Here is a 12,830-nt window from a genome sequence, read left to right as displayed (position 1 = left end):
GTAAACACGTACCGCACACGGATGCTGTCCGTGTGCCATCCGTGTGCTGTCCGTGTGCGTTTTTCCTGTCATAGGGTTAAAATTGTAAAAATTGTTGCAATACACGGACACGGACACACGGACAGCACACGTACAGCACACGGACAGCACACGGACCTTAAAAACGTACTCACGGACATCACACGGATCCCACACGGATAGTCTACGTGAGCACACGGACACGGATAACTCCGGTACCGATTTTTCCGGTACCGGAATTATCTGGACGTGTGAGACTGGCCTAAGTTGGTGATTAAGATCTGTGCTAGAAGCTCCTCTGACTGATGAATGTTAGCTTTGCAGGCTATGCTCAGCTGCACATACCACAGATATTTGGTACATTGTGAAGCTAATCTCTCTCTGTTCTTTTGTGCACTGTATGTGGCTGTCCGCAACTCTGCCAGCCTGATTTTATATTCTGACAGCCAGATTTTATATTCTGCCAGTCTGATTTTATATTCTGTCACCTGTATCAATGAAACTGCTTGTGTTTTTTTACATTATTGCCTGTTAGCTGTTTTCCACCAGAGCACAACTGTATAGTGTAGGACCTACATTCCAACAGCTAAATATGAAAGGGTTCTTTACAGTTAGAGCAGTCAGAATGTGGAAAGCCCGACCACAAGAGGTAGAAATGGCAGACACTATAACATTTTTTTTTGTCTTAAAAAAAAGGGCTGGATTATTTCCTCAGTACACATAACATTGTGGGTTAGAGTTAATTTAGTGACAAAATAAAAAATTGGTGGAGAAAGGTTGAACTTGATGTACCTAGGTCTTTTTTCAACCTTTGTAACTATGTAACACTCGGTTCTGCTCTGCCTGCAACAGAGAGCTTGTAATAACTAGGTAATTCAAGGCTAAGAAACCAAGGCTGAGCTGTGTTTGAAGCCTGCAGCAGACAGATATTGATGCATATAACAGAGTATTATCTTCTGCCATATGCATCAACAGAGCAGTATTTGCAGTTTCGCTTCACTGATCTGTCTGCTGCAGGCACCAACATAGCTCGTCTCTCTTTGTGTCTAAGCTCTGCATTGCCTGGTTATTATAAGCGCCATTGTGCAGTCAAAGCAGAGCGCAGGATAGTTGATCTATTCTGGAAAACAGCTAACAGAGCAATGAAGTACAAACACAGTGCACAGAAACTTTTTTTTTTGCAAATGTAGAATAAAGGAGCGCAAGATAAGGTATTATCCAAAATATAGGCGTTTTTCTACTGCAGTACCTGCTCACCTGATAGTTGTGAGAAAGCACGCCATCTCTCTCTGCTACAGTATGTATCCTAATACGGTATAAATGAAATATACAACCTGCCCTACAAAAAAATTAAACTTAGAATTTATGGCTCTCAATTTGCAATGGTGGAAAAAAAATACTTTAAAGGTCAAAGCTAGCAGTGTCCTTAAAGCCTCATTCAGATGTCCTTGAATCACACACTTGTTCTGTCGGTCAATAAAATTACCTATGCAGGTCTATGATTCTGTGAAAATCACAAACTGCACACCGATGTCATCAGTGTGCAGTCCGTGTGCTGCCCATGATTAACATTGCAATGAATATGAAAAGCGTTGTAATTTTTTTATTTTTCCATACATGAAAATCACTAGTGAAACACTCATAGTAAAAAAAAGTTAAACACAGATGAAACTTGATCCAAAACACTGTTGAACAATGGTCTTTGTTAAAGGGAATCTGTCATCGTCAGTACTCAAGTTAAAACATTTATACATTCACATTGGGCACTTAATCCCTTTAAGCATCATACCTGTGGTACAGGTTTTAATTATTTTGTTTTAAGTAAAAACAGTTTTAGAACATTTGTAATTGAGAGGTGCTGCCTTAGCGCACCATTCCACCCCCCAGTTACCACCCTCCACCCCTCCTATTGTTATGATTGACAGCATTACAAGGAGCACTGCCTGTATTAAATCCACAGCTCTGCAAACACTGACATTGCAGAAGCTGAGCACTCACACAATGTTAGCATGCTCTCATCTCTTGTCGGCATTGACCATCCTGTGTCCACCAAATGGCTGCTGCAGACAGGACAGGGGGGATCAGTGGGTTTCGGCATGCACATTGTTTAAGGGCTGAAGTTTCAATACAGACAACAATGCTGTCAATCATTACAAGTTGAGTGGTGGAGATGGAAATTGAAGGGGGGCACTAAAGCCTCCTCAATTACATATGAAATTAAACTGTATTTACACCCAATAAAATAAAACAAATCTGTACCATAATACCATAAGTATGATTTTTATAGGAGGTGACAGACTCCCTTTAAAGAGGTTCTCCAATAATGAGATAAATTGTATTCCTTGATATTCCTCCCTATTCATGTGTTAGTACAAGCTGCAGACTGAAGACATACAGCTCCCCAGAAGTGTGTCTCAACTGACAAGAGCTGTATCACACAATACCTCAGTCGGCGAGCGGGAGCATGGCTGCAATATGTGAAGAAACATGTTTTAACCCATGTTGTGCTTGCTTAGGAGTTCTCCAGCTTCATCCTCTTCATCTGCAATCAATTTCACAGCTTTATAACATTGCACAGAGACTAACTTCACCGAGGTGAAAACAAATAAACATTTGAGGTGGATGACGCTGGAGATAATGTCCTTTGTGCTCAGCGAGGAATAGATTTATTTCTTCACATCTGACAGTCGTGCTCCTGGCTGCACACTGAGGTATATATAACACAGCTCATGTCAGTTGAAACGGAGGTTTCAGGAGCTGTGTAACCTTCAGTATGCATCCTGTCCTGACACGTGACTAGGATGGCCTGCAGTTTGAATTACCGCATTTTTCTGTCCATAAGACTCACTTTTTTCCTCCAAATTTGGGAGGAAAGTGTGGGTGCGTTTTATGGTAGGGATGTAACGTGGGGAAGGGGCAGCAGTGAGTGGGATTGCACTGGGAGGCAGGAGGCAGAAAAATGTCCCTGCCAGGCTTCAGGAATCAGCACTGGGGAAACCACATGGTCCCGATCATTAAAGTGCAGTGAATATTCATTAGCTGCTTCCCCGCCCACCGGTCAGCTGAGCAGTGAGCCAAGCAGCAAATGAATACTCCGTCACAGGGACACACATGGTTTCCCTAGCGCTGGATTCCTGCAGCAGCTGGGGAGATCTGTGTGTCTGGAGGAGGAGGCAGCAGCAGGGGCCAGAGGGGACAAGATTGCTGCCTACCTGCCTGCCGGGGCTGTGCTGGATGCTGACTGCTCCAGCACAAGGACCTGTGTTATGTCATGAAGAGGGCGGACTGGAGCATCACATGGCAGCACAGAGCCCTCCCTCTTCTGATGTCATCACAGGTCCTGCAGACACCACACTACAATTTGCAAGCTTACTCCTGTGCTGTGGAGAGGCAACAAGAGGGAGCGCTCTGTGGTGTCATGGGATGGGATGCTCCAACATTTTACCTCACCACAGCTGGCTGGCTGCCACAATTAAAAGGTTAGTCACTACAACACACAATAAAGCATTCTGCCACTTCTGTGGTGAACTATAACTCCCAGCATGCCATAGGATCTCCAGGACATGCTGGGAGTTATAGTTCTCCCAATGGGATCTCAAAGCAGCACTCCAGTGTTATTTTTCAGTGCTGGAGTGGTGCTTTAAATATAAGCCCTGTGCCCCCATTCTTATACTCACCCTCCAGCGTCTTCATACAGTACTTTACAGACACCACACTGGTCCCTCAGTGCCATCTTCTACCCGCAGCTTCCAACATAATAACATACTATTATATATAATAATACATATAATAGTATGTTTATGTTATTAAATATTTTACCACCTTTTTTGCTTCAAATATTTTTTTCCCTACTTTCCACCTCTAAAACCTGGGTGCGTCTTATAGTCCGGTGCGTCTTATAGTCCGAAAAATACGGGTATATCAGGGACGACATGTTATCTCATTCTTGGAGAACCCCTCTAAAGATTGTTGGATTTAAAAAAAAAGAACTATGTAATTGATTAGTTAAAGTTGACATATATTACTTTTTAACTTAAAGAATAATAATATTCAAAGCTAATTGTTCTTGTCTGCATCGTACATATTCAACAACTGTTTTTAAATCAAGCAGGATTTGCAGAATTTATGCTTGCTCTTCTCAGTTTTTCTTTAGTGCTCTCCACTTAGAACAGGCAGAGAAAAAAAGTAAAAAAAAAACACTTAGGGAGGATTGAAGGACTATTGAGCAGGTCTCTTGAGAATGTGATACACTCGTCATTAGAGATGATCAAATAGATTTGGTGCAGATCAAATTTGTGTTGAATTTTCTTGAATTCGATTTGTGTAAATTATTTAAAAAAATGGCCACTGTCTTTTTACACATTGCAGTAGATTGCATCAGAAAAGGCTGACATGACCTCAGGGCTTCCCATAATGCCTTGCATCTATCACTTCACATGGTATGGTGCAGCCAATCAGGAGGGACTATCATAACCTGTATAAAAACCTAGTCAGGGAATGCAGAAGACATTTTAGGGTGGTTTTAGATTAATAAAAGTATGTTAAAGCTTGTAACTTTGCAATAGAGAGAGTAGGAGAAAACCCTAAAATATTGGACAAATGCTCCAGTCAGTAATATGTTGTATAATTGTAGCACTGAAGAAAATGAGAGTGGTAGACTGAAAAATTCATGAAATTCATGAAAAAACAGAAGTAGCTCAGACAAGAATGAAAACATTATTGGAAAGGACCAAACTGAGTGCAGAAAGGAGTCCATCACTGCTTGACAATGAAAACACAGATCATCCAGAGCCATCCCAACCTCCTCTACCTTTCTTTTGTGTAGTTAACTTTGTTTAGAAATTTTGACTGAATCAAACAGTCCCTAGCACTCACCATTGAGGAATAAAATGTATGTTACACCTCTCCCCATTCCTCCACAGTCAAGTCTGGTATATCCGCCACCCATTTCACATAAGACTTATCATAAGGTTTGACAACAGATGACTTTAGAAGAGAATATGGTTGTGTAAGAGGTTTAGGTAAATCAGAGGTCCCCAAGAGCCCCTCCAATATAAAAAAGCCTAGGGACACTGGTTCTTTTCCAAACTGCGAATGCACTGCATGAGTCAGCACAAATGTTTTTACAGAAAAAATCTGAAATCAGTGTCAGACGTTGAGTTTTTTTTATTTGCATTTTTGAGAAGAGAGAAAAAATAGTTTAAAAAAATGCAAAAGCTAATTCCCCACAATCTAGGTTTTTAATTACAACTGTTAGTAAAAGTCTACCCAAATTTTCAAAAAATCTAGACATTTAACATTACATGTCTGTTTTTGCGAACCTGTTTACTAGTCCAATTTGACAACCATACATACCTATACTGACGCCTGCTACTACATTTTGCTTTCTGCATGTTTACCTATCATTTTTTATTACATCCTTTTTGGTGTAACAAGGGTTAAATAATTGGGGTTGAAATTATTGTCAAAAGTTAATTAGTATTGTACAAAATTTATGGAAAAATATGGTAATGGTAATAGACAGGGTAAAAAACATAGCAAAAAATGTGGGAGCCACTATCAAAAGCACCACTACCACTAAAAGCATCAGCCATCTGGGCAATAGCACTACGAACTACGGATGCACTTGGCCTACTTTGCCTCCAGCAATCATATTAGTGGGGAGGAAGTAATATATGTCACATTACTTGTCTCAGTCACAGCAGTATGATGTTACCTCTTACAGCAACACCATCAGCTTGAGTAAATTTTCTGTGCAAATGTCTAAGAAAGATAATTTTTGGACCCTGTTTTAATTAAAAAAAAAAAAAAAAAAACATGGAAATCCTGTTGTTAAATGGGCTGGAGCTACCATCTGTTTCTATTGTGATGTCACTTTGACTTTACTAAGGCTATCTTTGCATTAGGAAGATTAAAAAGGTTTTATGCAATCCTGGAAGACCTTTGAGTGTTATACACAAATATTCAGAGCAATTGGAGAACCTGCAATTCAAATTTTGTTGAAAAATCCTCCGAATCTAGCTAATTAATTTGGATTTTAAAAAATTCAATCATCTCTAGTCATCGTACATTATGATTTGTGTGTATATTCTGTAAAACTAATTGGTGCATTGAACTCCAAAATCAAAAACACATGCACAGATTCTACCTTGTACTCAGGTACTATCCTACCGTTATAAGAATTCTGTCAGATGTTTTATGCCTACTAAACCATGTACAGTTTTGTGTTGAATTTTTACTAAAATAACATAGAGAAAATCAAGTTTGTAAACTATTTGGCGTGCTTTGAGGGAGATCCCAGTCATGGACAATTGCCCCAACTTTTCATGCTAAACCCCACCTAATGTTGTCCCCCTTGGCCTTAAAGGGGCTTTCCCAAGTATAAAAGTTCATTTTGGTCAATAGATCTCTGGGGTGGGAGGCAAAAAAGAGTATACAGACGTTACAGCACAGGGTCACAGATGATTGTTTCTGTGAGGTAAAACATTTCCCTGCCTGTTTTTAAACAATGTTTTAATTCAAAGAAAGAATCAGCTGTGATCCCGTGCTATCCTGTCTGTATACTCTCTTTTGCTTCCCTGCTGCCCAGGAGCTGTGATATGATCAGACCATGTTCCTCTATGGTCAGACACAGCCATTACACAGTACACATCAGGGGCACATTTATAAGATTATCTCGGCACAGGAAGATTTTATTTAAACACATCCAATTGTGGAGCTTATTATTATTCCAAGATTTATTGATTAAAATGAACTTTTGTTTGTGGGAAAGCCCCTTTAAGGGTAAGGACTATACATAGCTATGTATAATGTACTGTACATGCTAAGTAAATAATGTAGTGTAATGAAATGCATAGATCATTCCAAGTTTTACCCTCTTTGTTACAGGAACTGATGATAGTCTTTCAGCTTCTACACTGGAATGGAAGTCTTAAAGCCCTGAGAGACACAAAATGCTCTCGTCAGGTAAGAAATATCTAGCACATTACCCAGTCCATGCGCTTAAACCATAAACACTTACCCAGCATGAGTTTTTTCCTAATTCTGGAATCTTATGGCTTTACTAAGAAACATCTGTGATTTTTGCATTCAGAGTCATCTTCAATGCCAATTCTTGTTCTCCATTACGCTGCCAATAGCAAGTAAACTGTTGAGCGTGTGATTAAATACAGAGCTGGGGAAAATAAAGTAAGCTTTCTGTGCACAATTATATCAAATTGCATTTGTTAATAAATGATATGGGTTGTATCAACTCAATGAGAAACATTGCTGAAAACTGGCAAATACATCATTGACGCTGACAGGCTGTGAGACATTTTCCCATGTCTAAGGCCGCTGGAGTTCCCATTGTACTGTGATAATGATCTCACATAAGTAAAGGGAAAATATATTTCATTGCGCTCGTCAACATGTGAAAGCATATGTGTGTGTATTAGTGAGTGATTACAACAAATGGAAACGGACGCATATTGTTCACTGATTGTTGGGTCTTATGTCTAATGGGTCAAGTATCATAAGTTCCATTTGACTAAATTGTTAAAGTATGGAAAATATAACACAGTCATTCAGGTTCTTGTTTTCATTTTCTGATATTACCCCTAAAATTACAATCTTTTGACCCATCATGCTCTGCTAATTACCAACCCATCCCTTATCCCATAGCCTTAATTTCCAAACTCTTGAAATGTTAAGTCTGTTCTCAAATATTCAGCTGTCTGTCTCCTTGACCCCTTACAATCTGGTTTTCACACTCTACACTCTAAAAAAAACTGCCCTTACTAAATTCTGCAATGATTTCCTTATGGCTAAATGTAACAAACACTATTCTATATTGCTTCTTCTGAATATCTCAGCAGCATTTAACACCATAGATCATCAATTACTACTACGTTTCATCTATTCGATTAACCTCAAGGTTACTGCACTCTTGGTTCTCATCCTAAGGCTTCTTTTACACTAACCGTGCTTTTTGCAGCCCGTTATTGCGGGCTTTTTTGCGGGCCGTATCGTCGCAATTTTCACGGTCTGCCGCAATATCGGACTGCAAAAAACTTGCTGATCGCTGTTTTTCGGGTTTCTAATACTATGGAAAAATATTGGAAAAAAATGGCGTTCCACACAACCGGAAGTCACAGTGCACAGTAAAAATAAGCTTCCATTGTTTTTGCGGCCCCATTGATTTTCAGTCGATATATTTTCACGGCCATACGGCGCTCCGTTGAATTATTGTAGTCCGTGTTTGCGGCCCTATAGAAATCTATAGGGGCCGCAAAAATGGGACGCAATGCCACGGTAAGTGTAAAAGAAGCCTCATTCAGTGAATCATTTTGGAGCTACTTCTTCTCCTTTTCCTGTTATTGCTGGAGTTCCTCAGGGTCCTATTCTAGGATCTCTTTATTTTATGGTGTACGAAGTCCCCACTGGACAATCAGTCCCATCTTTATACTGATGACACCCAGTTATATTTTCCTTTCCATGACATCACCCATGCGCTACTATAAAACACTAATGTAATTTGTCAGTTTCTCTGACATCATGTCTTCCCTGTACCTGTAACAGAATCTTTAAAATGTTAAAACTTTTTGAAAACCTGATATTTCTATGTAAGTGTGTGGATTCCAACCTTCCATTACTCACAACATTAAAAATCATCTGCAGAATCCTCTCTTTTCTTTCTGTTACTCTAATTCCTTTCTGCCTTGATTACTGTAACTCATACTATTCAGACTTCCCTCTCTCCAATCTTTGTCCTCTTTAATCAGAATGCAGCAGTCAGGCTCATCTTTCTATCCAACCACTACAGTGATGCCCACACACTGTGCCAGACACTTGTTGCCCATATACAGTCATGGCCAAAAGTGTTGGCACGCTTGAAATTGCTCCAGAAAATGAAGTATTTATCCCAGAAAATTATTGCAATTACACATGTTTTAGTATATGCATGTTTATTTCCTTTGTGTGTATTAAAACAACACAAACAAAACTGAGAATAAAAGTCAAATTGGACATAATTTCACAAAAAACCCCAAAAATGAACAACATTGTTGGCACTTTTCCAAAAGTGTGGATATACAACTTTGTTTCAAGCATGTGATGCTCGTTCACCTGTAGCAAGTAACAGGTGTGGGCAATTTGAAAATCACACCTGAAACCAGATAGATAGGATTGAAGTTTACTCAATCTTTGCATTGTGTGTCTGTGTGTGCCACACTAAGCATGGAGAACAGAAAGAAGAGAAGGGAACTGTCTGAGGACTTGAAATCCAAAATTGTAGAAAAATATCAACAATCTCAAGGTAACAAGTCCATCTCCAGAGATCTTGATGTTCCTTTGTCCATGGTGCACAACATAATCAAGAAGTTTACAATCCATGGCACTGTAGCTAATTTCCCTGGACATGGATGGCAGAGAAAAATTGATGAAATGTTGCAACACAGGATAGTGCGGAAGGTGGATAAGCAACCCCAATCAAGTTCCAAAGAAATTCAAGCTGTCCTGCAGGCTTAGGGTGCATCAGTGTCAGTTCAAACTATCCATCAACATTTGAATAAAATGATACGCTATGGCAAGAGACCAAGGAAGACACCACTGCTGACACAGAGACCTAGAAAAGCTAGACTGCAGTTTGCCAAAATGTACGTGTGTAAGCCAAGATCCTTCTGGGAAAGCATCTTGTGGACAGATGAGACCAAGATGGACCTCTTTGTAAAGCAGATCATTCTACTGTTTACTGAAAGCAGAATGAGGCTTACAATGAAATGAACACAGTACCTACAGTCAAATTGGGTGGAAGTTCATAGATGTTTTGGGGTTGTTTTGCTGCCTCTGGCACTGGGTGCCTTGGTTGTGTTCAAGACTTCATGAAATCTGAAGATTATAAAAGAATTCTAAGTCACAAAGTAGTGCCCAGTGTCAGAAAGATGGGTTTGCATCCTTGGTCATGGGTCTTCCAGCAGTACAATGACCCCAAACATACTTCATGAAGCACCCAGAAATGGATGGAAACTAAGCACTGGAGAGTTCTGAAGTGACCGGCAATGAGTTCGGATCTAAATCCCATTGAACACCTGTGGAGGGATCTTAAAATTGCCGTTGGGAGAAGGTGCCTTCAAATATGAGCGACCTGGAGCAGAGTGGTCCAAAAGACAGTTTAAAGGGAACCTGTCACCACGTTTTTGGAAGATGGGATAAAAATAGCGTTAAATAGGGGCAGAGGTGGGCGTTACATTAGTGTGTTTGTTATGCGTTTATTACCCACCTAAGTTGCCGAAATACCTTTGCAAAGTCTCCGTTTTCGCCTGTCAATCAGGCTGGTCTGGTCAAAAGGGCGTTGTCTTCCCCCAGATTTTGCGTAGTTTTCCGTTGGTGGCGTAGTGGTGTGCGCATGCCCAAGGTCCCGAATCCTCTGCCAGGGGATTTAAAAGAGCGCGCTGTTCGTTTTCATTGGTGATCGGTGGGCGCGGCCATCTTCCTTTGGCCGCGCGTGCGCAGAAGCGGCGCTCTGCTGGCCGCGGCTTCAGGAAAATGGCCGCGGGATGCCGCGCGTGCGCAGATGGATATCGCGGCGGCCATTTTCCTGAAGCCGCGGCCAGCAGAGCGCCGCTTCTGCGCACGCGCGGCCAAAGGAAGATGGCCGCGCCCACCGATCACCAATGAAAACGAACAGCGCGCTCTTTTAAATCCCCTGGCAGAGGATTCAGGACTTTGGGCATGCGCACACCACTACGCCACCAACGGAAAACTACGCAAAATCTGGGGGAAGACAACGCCCTTTTGACCAGACCAGCCTGATTGACAGGCGAAAACGGAGACTTTGCAAAGGTATTTCGGCAACTTAGGTGGGTAATAAACGCATAACAAACACACTAATGTAATGCCCACCTCTGCCCCTATTTAACGCTATTTTTATCCCATCTTCCAAAAACGTGGTGACAGGTTCCCTTTAAGATGTGTAAGAAGTTTATTGATGGCTATAGGAAACAATTGATTGCAGTTGTCCAGATGTAACTACCCTGCACTTTTGTGATCAAGTGTTGAAGATTCCGGAAAAAGAATACATTATTATTAAAAGTGATGTCTCACTAGATAATTCCTGTCCTATTCAGGCATATGAAAACCACAGAATGGAAAGTCACACTGTGGAATGACACCTGTTCTGATTTGAGACACCCTGGTAGCTTATAGATAATCATTCATATAAATATAATGCTACATTTCCTGGCAGGTCCTGGTTCCCTTTGATAAACTCAGCCATTTTGGGGGCCTCTTTAGGATTTGGCAACTGATCTCTAGGCAACTGCGTTTTAAAAGAGGCTGTCAATGAGGATTTTAAAAAAGGTTGTCACCCCTATAACTCAGAATTCCTAATAAAGTATACAAAAATGGGATTTCTAAGTGAGAGACAAACCATTTAAAGGGAATCTGTCACCAGATTTTTGCTCTGTAATCTAAGATAAGCATGATGTCTGCATGTTGTCATTTTGAAACAAAAAACAAAGGTATAAACTGGTGTGCATGCCACCTGTAAGCGCATGTTCACACTAGCCACTGAACAGAGAATCAAAGACAGAAACATAATGAATAAATATGCTGTCATTTTGATTGTTTTCTGATTGACCGCTTTCTTTGTACACTGTATATTGACAGAAAGCTGCTAATCAGTGTTGAGAGTGTGGTTACACAGAGCAGTTGACTAGGAGGCACAAGACACCTAGTCCTATAGTGATAATCTCCAGTTGATAAAACACCGATTTTGTTGAAACAACAAAAAGTTTAGTAAGTGACACATTACTGGAATTAGTGTCTCAGCCCTTACATTATGCTCTACAGATTACATAGCAAAAAGTAACAGATTCCCTTTAAAGAAGCACATCCATCAAAATGTGTATCCTCTTAATACATTGTAGTCATCATAGTTATCATATATAGCACTATGTACTTACAATTGACAATTTTGCCTTTCTACCCACTTAATCCTTTTGTTTTCCATTAGGTCTATGACATCATGTGATTAAAAACAAACTAGCTGAATCCTTCTAAGCTCTTTGTAGAAACAGGAGGACAGTTTTCCATGTGTGAGTCATCATTAGAACTACAATTCTACATTGCTGCTAAAGTCCCTGGCGGGGTGAGGGCGCAGAGCCGCTGGGTCAGGAGTTGAAGAGCGGAATGATTTCTGCAGGGACAAGAAACTTCCTGTTTCTACATAGAGCTTAGAAAAGAGAAGAATTATCTGGGTAGAAAGGCAAAATGAGCAATTGTAAGTACACAGTGCTATATGATGATGGCACTATATTAATAGGATAAAAACTTTGATGCGGCACTTCCTTAAGTGTTTTGTAGTGTGCATTCAACATGATCAAGGAGTTTGTGTTAAACCCCATTAATTGTAATAAATAAGATAAAACTTAAGATGAACACAAAATATAAAGGGTGCATTTCCCCACTCCTGAGAGGGAATCTGAGAATGATATGACACTACTGAGACAGCAGAGAACACAATTGTTTTGACATTTTCACAGGCTGCAGTGAAAATATTTTTGCCACAAACTGTCCTAAGCGCAGTCTGTGTGTGTTGTGGCGCTGAATACTTTTTTCCATTATCTGCTTCAGTAAGATCTAGGCCAAGTGTTTAGGTTTCTTTCCTGCCAGTGCCAGTAACTATTTCTTCACAATGATTTGTGTACTTAACTTTACCATCTGCTTTGAGAACTACTTTCATATGATATTCCCTTAAGAGTATTCTGTAATTACTTGGGTTGTATGTTGAAAAATAGCAACATATAAAATATAAGCAAGTCATGACTTTCATC

General features: G+C 40.3%; 1 protein-coding gene across 1 annotated transcript in view; it reads left to right on the top strand.

Moving 5' to 3' along the window:
- LIX1 (limb and CNS expressed 1) overlaps positions 1-12,830 on the top strand; it is a 198,072-nt gene that overhangs the window by 169,720 nt on the left and 15,522 nt on the right. Inside the window, exon 5 of the mRNA XM_077289588.1 lies at positions 6,907-6,984. Within this exon, the coding sequence (XP_077145703.1) occupies positions 6,907-6,984 (78 nt within the window). The remainder of the gene's footprint in view (positions 1-6,906; positions 6,985-12,830) is intronic.

The sequence above is a fragment of the Ranitomeya variabilis genome, chromosome 1 (assembly GCF_051348905.1).
Source record: "Ranitomeya variabilis isolate aRanVar5 chromosome 1, aRanVar5.hap1, whole genome shotgun sequence".
NCBI classification, from domain to species: Eukaryota; Metazoa; Chordata; class Amphibia; order Anura; family Dendrobatidae; genus Ranitomeya; species Ranitomeya variabilis.
The sequence above is the reverse complement of the archived record's forward strand: the minus strand, read 5'-3'. Positions and strand labels throughout refer to the sequence as shown.